This window comes from Hemiscyllium ocellatum, chromosome 23 (assembly GCF_020745735.1).
Source record: "Hemiscyllium ocellatum isolate sHemOce1 chromosome 23, sHemOce1.pat.X.cur, whole genome shotgun sequence".
In the NCBI taxonomy this organism is placed as follows: domain Eukaryota; kingdom Metazoa; phylum Chordata; class Chondrichthyes; order Orectolobiformes; family Hemiscylliidae; genus Hemiscyllium; species Hemiscyllium ocellatum.
This window is the reverse complement of record NC_083423.1, coordinates 19,943,688-19,956,140: the sequence shown is the minus strand read 5'-3', so window position 1 is coordinate 19,956,140 and position 12,453 is coordinate 19,943,688. Positions and strand designations below refer to the sequence as shown.

The 12,453-nt window shown below is 40.5% G+C and overlaps 1 protein-coding gene across 1 annotated transcript in view; it reads left to right on the top strand.

Annotated features, from left to right (window-relative positions):
* rbm28 (RNA binding motif protein 28) overlaps nucleotides 1-6,750 on the top strand; it is a 39,102-nt gene extending 32,352 nt beyond the window's left edge. The window contains exons 18-19 of the mRNA XM_060842536.1: nucleotides 2,963-3,080; nucleotides 3,746-6,750. Of these exons, the coding sequence (XP_060698519.1) occupies nucleotides 2,963-3,080; nucleotides 3,746-3,877 (250 nt within the window). The 3' untranslated portion in view covers nucleotides 3,878-6,750. The remainder of the gene's footprint in view (nucleotides 1-2,962; nucleotides 3,081-3,745) is intronic.
* Nucleotides 6,751-12,453: the final 5,703 nt, after the last annotated feature.

The window sequence follows — 12,453 nt, the reverse complement described above, 5'->3', positions numbered from 1 at the left end:
TACTTGTCTCATCCAAAGTACTACCTGGTTTCCCTTACACAAAGCCATGTTGACTATCCCTAATCAGTCCTTGCCTTTCCAAGTACATGTACATCCTGTCCCTCGGGATTCCCTCCAACAACTTGCCCACCATCGATGTCAGACTCACCTGTTTATAGTTCCCTGGCTTGTCCTTACCACGTGTCTTAAACAGTGGCACCATGTTAGTCAACATCCAGTCTTCTGGCACCTCATTTGTGACTATCGATGATACAAATATTTCAGCAAAGGGCCCTGCAATCACTTCCCTAGCTTCCCACAGAGTTCTAGGATACACCCAATCAGGTCCTGGGGATCTATCCACCTTTATGCATTTCAAGACATCCATCACCACTGTCTCTCTAATATGGACATTTTTCAAAATGTCACTATCTATTTTCCCTGCATTCTATATCTTCCATGTCCTTCTCCACAGTAAACACTGCAAAATACTGATTGATTGAGTATCTCCCCCATTTCCTGTGGTTCTACACATAGGCTGCCTTGCTGATCTTTGAGGGGTCCTATTCTCTCCCTAGTTACCTTTTTTGTTCTTAATGTATTTGTGGAATCCTTTTGGATTCTCCTTAACCCTATTTGCCAAAGCTATCTCATGTTCCCTTTTGCCCTCCTGATTTTCCTGTTAATTATACTCCTACTGCCTTTATACTCTTCTTGGGATTCACTCAATTTCTCCTGTCTATACTTGACATTTGCTTCCTTTTTCTTAACCAAACCTTCACTTTCTCTTGTCATCCAGCATTCCCTAAACCAACCAGCCTTTCTTTTCACCCTAACAGGAATATACTGTTTCTGGACTCCCGTCTCATTTCTGAAGGCTTCCCATTTTCCAGCCTTCCCTTTACCTGCAAACATCTGCCCCCAATCGGCTTTTGAAAATTCTTGCCTAATACCGTCAAAATTAGCCATCCTCCAATTTAGAACTTCAACTTTTAGATCTGGTCTATCCTTTTCCATCACTATTTTAAAACTAATAGCTGGCCCCAAAGTGCTTCCCCACTGACACCTCAGTCACCTGCCCTGCTTTATTTCCCAAGAGTAGGTCAAGTTTTGCATCTCCTCTTGTAGATTCATCCACATACTGAATCGGAAAATTTTCTTGTCCACACTTAACAAATTCGTCTCTATCTAAACCTTTAACACTATGGCAGTCCCAGTCCAAGTTTGCAAAGTTAAAATCCCCTACCATAACCACCCTATTATTCTTACAGATAATTGAAATCTGCTTACATGTTTGTGCATTAGGTTCTCTGGAAGCAAGGTTCTAGGCTGTCATTGAAGCTGATGAGGCCCGGGGAAAGAAAATAGACCCAATGCCTCACCTATGCACATGATCACAGAATCCCTACAGTGTGGAAACAGGCCCTCCTACCCAGCACGTCCACACCAACCCTTTGAAGAGTATCCCACCAAAACCCATTTCCAACCCTATTGCTGTACATTTTATCCCTAATTAACATATCCCTGAACACTACGGGCAATTTAGCATGGCCAATTCCCCTAACCTGCACGTCGTTGGACTGTGAGAGGAAACCAGAACACCCGGAGGAAACCCCTGGAGACACAAACTCCATGCAGACAGTTGCCCGAGGCTGGAATTGAACCCGGATCCCTGGCACTGTAAGGCAGTGATGCTAACCACTGAGCTGTATGCCAGTGTGTATCAGATTAATAATCTTTGAAATATCTCGCCTACCAAAACTCTCACTAATGATTCAAGTATTTCAACTTTCTGCTTCACATCCTCTGCACCTGGCATAAACTTGTGCTCCTCTTCTGTTTTTGTCTCAATGGCAACTAGGGACAGGCAATAAATGCAAATCCAGATAGCGTAACCCATATCCCACAAGTGAATAAAAGAATAGAAGACCTATTCACCCATCTCTGTATGTTTGTTCACTGACCTACACTGCATATTGGTCAAGAAATGCTTCAGTTATCAAAGCCCTTCAGTACTTTTCCTCTGTGTATATACGGGACAACCTCAGTTATCCGAATTTCAGATTATCCGAATAAGATCTCAAGTTCCCCATGCTTGGATAAGCTGTGTTATCCAAACATTTCAATTATCCCAATAAAATACTCCCCGCCCATGTCATTCAGATAATAGAGGTTACCCTGTACATGCATCCTTTTAGGATTCTCATTTATGCCTACCGCACTAAAACATATGGTTCCATTGTGTGATTCTGTTCAATTATTTTAGATTATGCTCCAGCAAAGACTCTGGGATCTTTTACTGCAATCAAGGTGCTATAATGTTGTAATGTAAGTTGTAATATGAAAGAACAGTAAAAGCTGGAGCATCTCTTTTGTGGTTAACCTGAATTGTTAGTGATATAGATTCCCTCTAGTGGCTAAGTGGTAGTGCTGCAGCTAATGGCTCAGCTGATGGAATTATTCTGTGCCTAATTTTTTCCCTTCTAATTTGAACAGGAGCCTGTCAATGTTCCCCATTGTTGTTCTAGAATTTCTAAGTTTTGCACATTCCTCCTTGGATGTGTCTGTCTCTACTTCTCCCACTGAGCACTGAATGCTGCCGCAGACCCCAACTTTCTCTGAGCTGGATTGGCACATGGATCTATAAATAGTACAGAGTAGCTGAAAGGAATCTCGCACTTTATCAAAATTGGTGTATGTGGCATGAGCTATCCCACATCTCTTTGATCCCTTCTGCTGGAAGTTATGGGCTGAAGTGGGTGGGAATGCCATTTTTCAACTGAAGTTCAGATCAAATCAGTTGGTAACACTGGTGACAATGAACCCTGTTGGTGACCATTGCTGGATGTAAAAATAGTTGACCTCAGTCAGGGCAGACTTTGACTTCTGCCTGCTCCCTGTTCAGGAGCATGTGCTCCCATTACTGGTGTTCACACTGATTGTCTGTATTAACCTGAAATTTCTGAATCATTTCTTGTTCTAGAAAGCGGGATAAAGGGAAACAGCAGCAACCACAAGCCAAGAAGGTGAAAACGCAACCAAGCCGGGCTGAGAGAAAGAAGATTTCAGTCATGATGAAGCAGTCCCTTTCCAAAAAGCAGGTGAGGCACCATAAGAGTGAGGCTGTTGTGCGTTGGAGAAAAGGTTGGGGTTGAGGCTGTGTAAAAAGGGAGAGAGATGAAAAAGTCCAGGGTTGGTTCAGGTCCTACATTGAGTAAGTTCTATATGTTAGATCTCTCTATGTTAGTGCTGTAATTGGCACACAGTACCTTGAGATCAAGGAATCAGAAGCTAAGTTACCCAGAGTTCATTACTCTGCATCACTCTAATTAGGAACCCATCTGGAAACTGCTCCATCTGTGGATGTTGGGTACACCACAGCCTGTGAAGCAGTTATGACCTGTGCTATCAAACATTTTGCTGTTACTCTGTATGCAGTTACCCATTGAAGAAGATTCATTTTGATGAGCTTTAAGGATAAGGAAACCTCCTGGTATTATGAAATGTTACCATGGTTAAGCTCTTTAGTAGATGATGGGGAGAACGTAAGTGGGAGAGTAGGAAGAGAGCACAGGGAATCAGTTGAATTTTCAACTGAGTGAGAGAGTGATCTCTGGCTGGGGTCCTCACTGCAGCAAGAACACTATTGTAGTCATTGGTAGAAACCAACCCAGAAATTGGTGGCTTGTTTATGAAATATTTCTTGAGCTTTCATATATTTTCAACTGTCATAAATAAAAACTTTTCTCTGTTCAAAATTCTAAAGGGTGCAGAGACTAACAAACGGAACAAGGAAGAGAAGAGATTTAGCTCCTTGGTCGAGCAGTACAAGAAGAAACTCCTGGGGTCAGTCACAGCCTCCTGCCCCATGAAGAAAAGCAAATGGTTTCAGGATTAGAGTGGGATTAAGGATTCTGCATCCCACCTCAGACAGACCGCAGGACTGGCGTGGGCCCCACCTCAGACTGACCGCAGGATTGGCGTGGGCCCCACTTCAGACTGACCACAGGACCAGCGTGGGCCCCACCTCAGACTGATCGCATGACTGGCCTGGATCCCACCTCAGACTGCAGGATCAGTCTTAACTGTCATGAGTAGTGCATTGTAGACCCTGCGCATCTTGTATTGCCCAGTGTGGTATTCTATGGATGTCATGACGTGACCTGCATTATGGTGTTTGGCATTCTTATTGTTTTCAGGAAGAATACAGTTCAGTGTGAGGAAGGGCTGCTGCTGTTTGAGGGGGTTTACCGGACACTGCAACTCGACGTGGTGGTGGAAGAGTGTGTCTAGAATGGTGATGGCCTGTATGTGAGAGTGGGTGTGTTTATGGACAGTGCATATGTTTGCAGTTGTAGGTGTTTGTGTGTTTTGTATTGTTGTGTTTGCTGGTGATTTCTGCTGTCAATCCTTTGAGAGGGTCAGAGAGCAACTACCCTACATGTTGAGTTGGAAGTTCCTTAGAATTTAAAGTTGCTGTGCAGCCAAAACCAACCCTTCAAAATGTTTTGTTCATTTTAAGTTTAATATGTGAATGTGGGAAAGGAATACTTGTAAATATATAAAAGTTTTCATCTGGTTTAATCACAGACCCATTATAGCAGTGATATGTCATTTCTAGCTCTAGCTTTCATTGTTATCTTCTTGAGCGGCTTAGATGCACATTGTCAAATCCCTGAGCCTGATGTGAAGTTTAAATTCACCTTTGTCTTTCACTCTTGTATGTTCATATTTGTGAAATCTGTGTTCTGATTTAAATTTCTCAAACATTAAGTGCTGGGGGTAAAAGAAGAGCTACTCAAGTTAACTTCACTATGAAGGCGACCATCAAATTGCACTTAACTTCATTTCAACTGAAAGTGGGTTATTTTGTGTCTTATCTACAGATGCTATGCATCTATCTGTATATCATCGAAACTGTAGTCTGTCCAATGGAGTGTATGGGTAGATTTGTAAACAGTGAATGCATTCTTCCCTAAAATATTGTTACCGTTGGGAGTACAAGGGCTGCATTTGCACTACACTTGTCCAGTCACTGAGTGCTGGCTTAAATCTCCTACAACTCCTGGTTTGAATTTGTCGGTCACCAGAACGGAGCAGGGTGAGACCCTCTGGAGATAGTTTGGGCCTTGATTCCAGATTTACGTTTCACCAGCTCAGTTCTTTACAAACTTCATATTGCATCATTCCAGCACCAATTTCCTGCCTAAATGCAGAGTCTCATTCTTTGCAAAATATTTGTGTCTTGGTCAGTCAGCCTTTGTTTTAATCCAGAGATTGTTACTCTCAAATAAAATAAGAAAAAGTTCCTTTCTCCTTTTACCTCCATCAAGCTCAGCACACACTCTGCTCACTTATGTCCCCAGTTATTACAATATCTTCCTGCCAATCTACTGTCCCAATTCCCCACCCTCCCAACTGACATCCCAACCTTTGCATTTTCCCTCTTTGACATATCTTGCCTGGTTACACCTACGTGATTTTTTTTTCTTGAGAGTTGATATTCAAAAGCATTTACTGTAATAGGTGAATTTTTAAACCATGTCCCAATTTGTAACTTGAAAAGGTTCTTGTTATTGTAAAGCTTGATGCTGGTTATGTCTCTGGACTACACCAAAAAGTGCTTTTATTTATTTTTCCTGCTTCTTCCCTGGTGCCGAGTGGCTTAAATTGTCGCTGTGTAATGATGTTACTCAGATTCTTTCCCATTCCCCTGCTAGACTTCCGTATAAATAAACAACTTAAAATGGACTAGGCCTAATCGTAAGCCTCTTAGTCACAGGCACACATTTGAATTGTGCTAATGTGACTCTCAAAGTTTAAATCTAGAGCACATAGAACGCATTTATAAGAACAAAGCACAGATGGAGAAGCATCCTGTTTAGTTCATTAGTTGCGTAGACTGTACAGTGAGTCCTTTTGTGTACTCCTATTCATTGCATACACTGTGTACAGTACACTCCCTTGTATCCCAGTTTCCTGCACACTACAGTCTGCTCGAATTTGGATTCTGCCCCCAACCCAGTTCACTTTCTGCAAGGATTCCCCCAGATTGAGCAAACTTAAGGCTTTACCTACACAATCCAAGTAATTCATTCTTGATTGATTGTTTCCTCACCAGGTATTTCCAATATCCTGCTTGCTCACAAGCCGTCCTATTCCCTAACCAACCTCACAGATGATCCAGTTAGATCTATGAATGCTACAATTAAAGGGTAAAGAGTTCTCCCAGTATCATAACCAACAATCCTCTGCCAAGCACTACTACAGGAAACAATTTGAGTGATAATTAACTTTGTGATAATTGCAAGTAAAATAGCTATCACTTTGCCTACATATCTAAACCATCCCTTTTAAAAGGAGCAGTTCTGTTGAAATACGTTGAGACATTTCTGATCTAGGCTAAAGTTTATCCCTCCCTCTATCCTTCCTAAACATTACTGGATATTTATACAACTAAATATTCCTAAACTGTTAAAGGGCAACAAGGAATGGACAGTATTAAAAACTGCATTTAAAATGAACTTTAAAATTAACATGAGAGGACATGTAATTGAGATAGATCAAACAAAATAATAATTCCTCTTGCATACAGCAGAATCCCATCAAACACATTAAAGATGTGACATTAAAAAAACTAAATATCTGGTTAAGATACCTTGGCAAAGTGAGGATTGCAGATGCTGGAGATCAGAGTCATGAAGTGTGGTGCTGGAAAGGCACAGCCGGTCAGGCAGCATCCGAGGAGCAGGAGAGTCAACATTTCGAGCATTAGCCCTTCATCTCTTCCTGATGAAGAGCTTGTGCTCAAAACACAACTCTCCTGCTCCTTTAGATGCTGCCTGACCGGCTGTGTTTTTCCAGCACCACGCTTTTTGACTCTGGTTTAGATACCTTGATGATTATTGGGGATTTAGGATGCATGGAACAGCAATGATCATGATTTTTCAACTGAAAAGTGGAAAATAGTAATATTTCCTGATTTTATTCCTTCCATTTTGACCGAGTAGCACTGAAGGGACAGTGATATAGTTCAATGCTAGGATGGTATGTGGCTTAGACGGGTTGCAGGTATTGATGTTGTTATGTATCTAGTCCCCCTATAATTTCAGGCAGTAGAGGTCACAGGTTTTGAAGATTCTTTTGGCACTCTGACTTGAGCCTTTATAGGGGGTGGAAAAAAATCAACAGATGAATTACTCGTCACAGAATTCAGAATGCCTGACCTGCTGTTACAGTCATGTGTGGTTGGTCCAGTTAGGTTTCTGATCAATGCCTGGTTAGGATTTTGATGATGGGAAAACGATGCTAGTAATGATATGAAGGCATGGTACATTGGGGAAACCGAGCAGAGGCTACGGCAACGGATGAATGGGCACCGCACAACATTCAACAAACAGGAGTGTTCCCTCCCAGTAGGAGAACACTTCAGTGGTCCACGGCATTCAACTTCGGACCTTCGGGTGACCATCCTCCAAGGCAGACTTCAGGACAGGCAGCAGCGAAAAGTGGCCGAGCAGAGACTGATAGCTACGTTCAGTACCCATAGGGTTGGCCTGAAATGGGACCTTGGGTTCATGTCACACTACAGGTGACCCCATTGCACTACATACACACACGCACTCCTACTAAGTGCACACAGACACTCTCTCTCACAGACACTCACAACACGCACATGAAGAAGGGCTTATGTCCGAAACATCGATTCTTCTGCTCCTCGGATGCTGCCTGGCCTGCTGAACTTTTCCAGCATCACACTTTTCAATAACACACACATGCACATACAAGTTTGTGGGGTGAATTTGTACTTGCAGAGTTACATTGTACTTTGCTCAAAAGCCACATGAATCCATGTAAGATTCTGTTAACTCATTTTTAAGATCAGAATCGGTCTAAATTTTGTGGCACACACAGCAGCACAGAGGGGTGCCAATACCCAACATATTGTCTGGGCTGACACCAATTGTTAAAATTCACTTGAGAATGTAACTTTTTAAAAAAAGGTTTTGCGATTTACATGTGAAAGAAGTGAAATTATCATGGTTGTTCTAACAGATGAGAGACTTAACAAACAATCAAGGAATTTTTCAATGTATAATTTCAGTTACATCACACTGTAAACTTCTGCTATAAATTCTGTGTCTTACAATCTTATACTTCACAACCACCTGATGAAGGAGCAGCGCTCCGAAAGCTAGTGCTTCCAATTAAACCTGTTTGACTATAACCTGTAGTTGTGTGATTTTTAAAAATGCTAATAATGTAATTGAATGGCATGGGCAGGTGGTTAAACACATTCTCTTTGGCAGGTAACGAACATCCCAAACAATGTGTGGTGTAAATGTTAGAGCCATACAAAACATTACACTACAGAAAAAGACCATTCACCCCATTGTGTCTGAGCCAGTTGTAGAAGGGGAAACAAAACTAGTCACCTGTTTTAATCCCACTTTCCAGTCTCTGATCCATGGCTTTTCAAGTTACAGAATTTCTGCCTTGACCACAAAAGCAGACAGTAAATTCCAGCCATTCATCTCCCTCTCAGTGAAAACATTTTTCCTCATGAACCACTGAATTCTTCTACCAATGTACCTTAAAACCCTTCCCCCAGTAATCCATCTCTCCACTAGGGGAAACTGACCTCTTCCTGTCTTCTCTATCTAGGCCTCTCATAATTTTGTGCACAGTAATAAAGTCACGCTTGGCTGCCTCTGTTCGAAACAAAACAACAATGGCCTATCCAAATCATCCTCATAGCTGTCATTTTCAGGTCCTGACAATAGTCTTGAAAATCACCTTTATACACTGTGGACATGAGAGGAAGTATATCCTTCCTGTAATGTGACCAGAACAGTAGAAACATATTTCAGTTGTGGCTTAACCAGGATTTTATATCATTCCAGTATCTCTACCTTGCTTTTGTGTTTCATATTCAATCCAATCACAAAAAGCATGCTGCATAAAAGCATTAGAAATAGAAACAGAACCTGGCCATTCAGCCCCTCAAGCCTCTTCTGCCAGTTAATAGAATCATGACTGATGTTTCTCATGTTCACTTTTCTGCCCTTTCCCTGAGCCTTCACTACTACTAAACTTTTTTACAATATTTATTGTTTTTTGTTACTGTTGCAGGCTTTCTTTTTCTACTTTAACATACTACATATGCTTCTGGATAGACTAGAAGCTCTAGATTTGGCAGTACCAACTTTCTTTTTGTGGGAATATGGAAACTGCTTGTAGAATCTCTCTTTTGAATGCTTTCCACTGATTTCCTTCAAGTAGCTGTATCCAGTCTACATTTTGCCTTCAGCTGTGTAAAATTTATGTTCCTCTGATTTAGAACTTTTAGTTTAACATTTAGAGTCCAGTGAATCTTCATCGGAACCAGACTTGAAGCATTACCTCTGCTTTCTTCCTACAGGTGCTGAATTTTTCCAGCAATTTCTGTTTTTGTTTCAGATTTCCAGCACCTGCACTTCTCTGCTTTACTTTGGAACTTTTGGCCATGTTCTGTCTTTGCTCTTTTCCATAATGATGCAGAAAAACTTTTATAATCATGCTGTCCAAAATGGTCACCCACTGCTGCTTCATAAACATGCCCAGCTTCATTTTCTAAAACTAAATCTAGAATTACATCCCCTTACATTGGGTCTGCCGTGTGCTAGCTAATAAAGTTTTATTGACTATCTTTCAAGGATTTTGTGCGCTTTGTGCTTCTCACATTGTTCAAATTCCAGTTGATATAAGGGTGGTTTAAGTCACCTGTTATTACTTGCCCTATCTTTATTGTGCTCAGAAATACGCCTACATATTTTCTCTGTCTTCCTTCCATTATTTGGGAGTTCATAGTACACTTGTGGTAGTGTGGCTGGCCTTTTTGGTGTATTTCTGATATCAATCCATATAGCCAAATTTTGTACAAAAACAGAAATTGCTGAAGAGTCTCAGCAGATCTGGCAGCATCTGCGGAGAGAAAGCAGAGTCAACATTTTGGGTTCAGTGATTAAGAGTCAGACCTGCTGAGTTTTTCCAGCATTTTCTGTTTTTGTTTCAGATTTCCAGCATCTCAGGCCTTTGTTTTATTTTAGCCTAATTTAGTGATTCATTTAGTAAGTCATTTCTCACAGCTGTAATTTCCTGAACCAATCATGCTATTGCCCCACTTTTTTAAACTTTGCATCCAGGGATTTGAGGTGCCAATTTTACCATCCTTTCAGCCAAGTATCAGGAATAGTCCTGATATCCAGCTGCCACATGATACCTCATCAACTTTACTTGTTATACACCTTGCCTTTTAACGCTGCCAAATTCCTGTGCTGTACTTTTTTTAACCTTTGCTTTGACTTCAGTTTTCCTCGAGCTCTTCTGTCACCTTCAATCAAATACTGCTATGTTGTCAATGGCAGTCATGTCTGAGATTTTGTTTGGCTAGTTTGGATGGCTGGTTTGTGATGCAGAGTAATGCTAACAGTACAGGTTCAATTCCTGTACCAGCTAATGTCCACGAAGGCCCTGCTTTCTCAACCTTTCCTCTCACCTGAAGCCTGGTAACCCTCAGTCATCAGTTGACATTCTGTTAGTGAGAGAGAGCACCTATGGTCCTTTGAGTATATGGCAAAATTCAGTTGTAGTTTTGTCCATGTTTGGACCAAAATAGCAATAAGCTGAGTAGGTCTGGTGGAACCTCACCAATATCTTTTTTTAGAAGACCTCTTTAGTTGTCAGGTATTCTTGAGAGCTGCACTTGTGTATAAATCATTTCTGACATCCTACTGATCAAATTCTTTGGGACATCCTGAAATTATGAAAAGTGCTCTGTGAATGTATCATGATTCTGGGTATTCTCTTTAGGGGAGAAAGAAACCTTTAGATATGTACAATTGGCTGGGTTGTAGAGTTCATGATGTAGGGCATGATGGAATTAATATGTAGAATGATCTTTTTCTTGACTCCTGTATTGTGCTTCTTGAGACCGAAACAACACCATTGCCCAAGCAAGATCTTCTGAGCTTTAAGGAGTCAGGTGAGTGGAGAAAGTTTGCGTGTAAAAATAATGCAAGCAATTAAAGTGAGATGGAAAGTTGCCTCACCTCCCTACAGGGCAGTGAGTTGGAGCCACTCCCTTGGCAGCTGGATCCTGTGATGCACCCTCTCAGTAACCACAAGAGGACACACCTCCTTTCACTTTATTAACACATTCCAGTTATATTAGGTAAATGACATGGCCTTTTAAATCTTACCTACATCATTGTGGGCTCCCCACACAGCCACTAAATTGTGAATTAATTGAAATAACACTTGTATTAGTTGTTTTTATATCATAACTCAAAAGGAACCACACCCTGGAAAGTTGCCTATGTGATTGTAAGTTTGTCTAAAATCTAAGGACCTAGTCTTTTTATTTTTATTTTGACTTGAGTTTTTTGAATATCTCAATTTTTTACTTGGTGGAATTCCCATTGTTTTGAGACAATCTTACTACCAGCACCATCCAGAGGTAACCAGCAAAGGATTATTATTAAAGAAAAAATGCAAAAGTAACGTGTAATCTAGCAAAAAAAAATTGTTAGAACTCCGACAAACAAAAAAGGAGATTTGCAAAACCAAATGTGAATCCCTTAGGGACTGAGAAATTGTAATGAAGAATAAATAAGTGGTAGAAATGTTAAACGAAATGTTGATCACCAGAATAGAGGACATTTACCAGAAATGTGGAGAAATCAAGGATCTAGTGACAGTGAGGAACTAATTCATATGGATAATGAAGGAGAAGTTAATGGGAGCTACAAATGTTTATTCCCACTACTTGATAGGATTTATGTCCTGGGTTCTACAAAAAGTGGATTGGATGCATTGGTTGTGAACTTGCAAAATACTTTAGATTTTGCAATAGGCCCAGTGATTGAAGTGCAATAAATGTAACACCGCTATTTGAGAAAGGAAGGAGAGATAGAAAACAGAACTTCAGTTAGTCTACAATTATTAGGAAAAAAATGCTGGGATCCGTTGTTTAAACAATGACGAGGCAATTAAATTGATTTAATTTAGACAAAGTCAACATAGCTTTTAGGAAGGGAAATTGTTTTATACATTTGAGTTTTTTGAGGATATTACTCACTGGGTAGTTGAAGGAGAAGCCAATATAGTTTCTCTTTTAGTTTTCAAAAGAAATTCAATAAGGTGCCACCACAAGTTTTGTTGAATAAGGTTATGATTGGAGGTAATATGTTGCCATAGATAATTTTAAAAAACAGAAAAAGGAATGAGGCAGGTCACTTACAGATTAGCAGACTGTTAATAGTAGGGTGTATAAGGATTTGATGCTTAGACCTTAGCTATTTATATATTAATTGGTGACTTAGATGAATGAGCTAAGTGTAGAAAAATAGTATCTTTAAGTCATGAATAGCTGTTAATTGTTAGTGTTCAGAGGGATTTAGGTATCAAACTCCACAAAGAGGGAAGTACATGTGA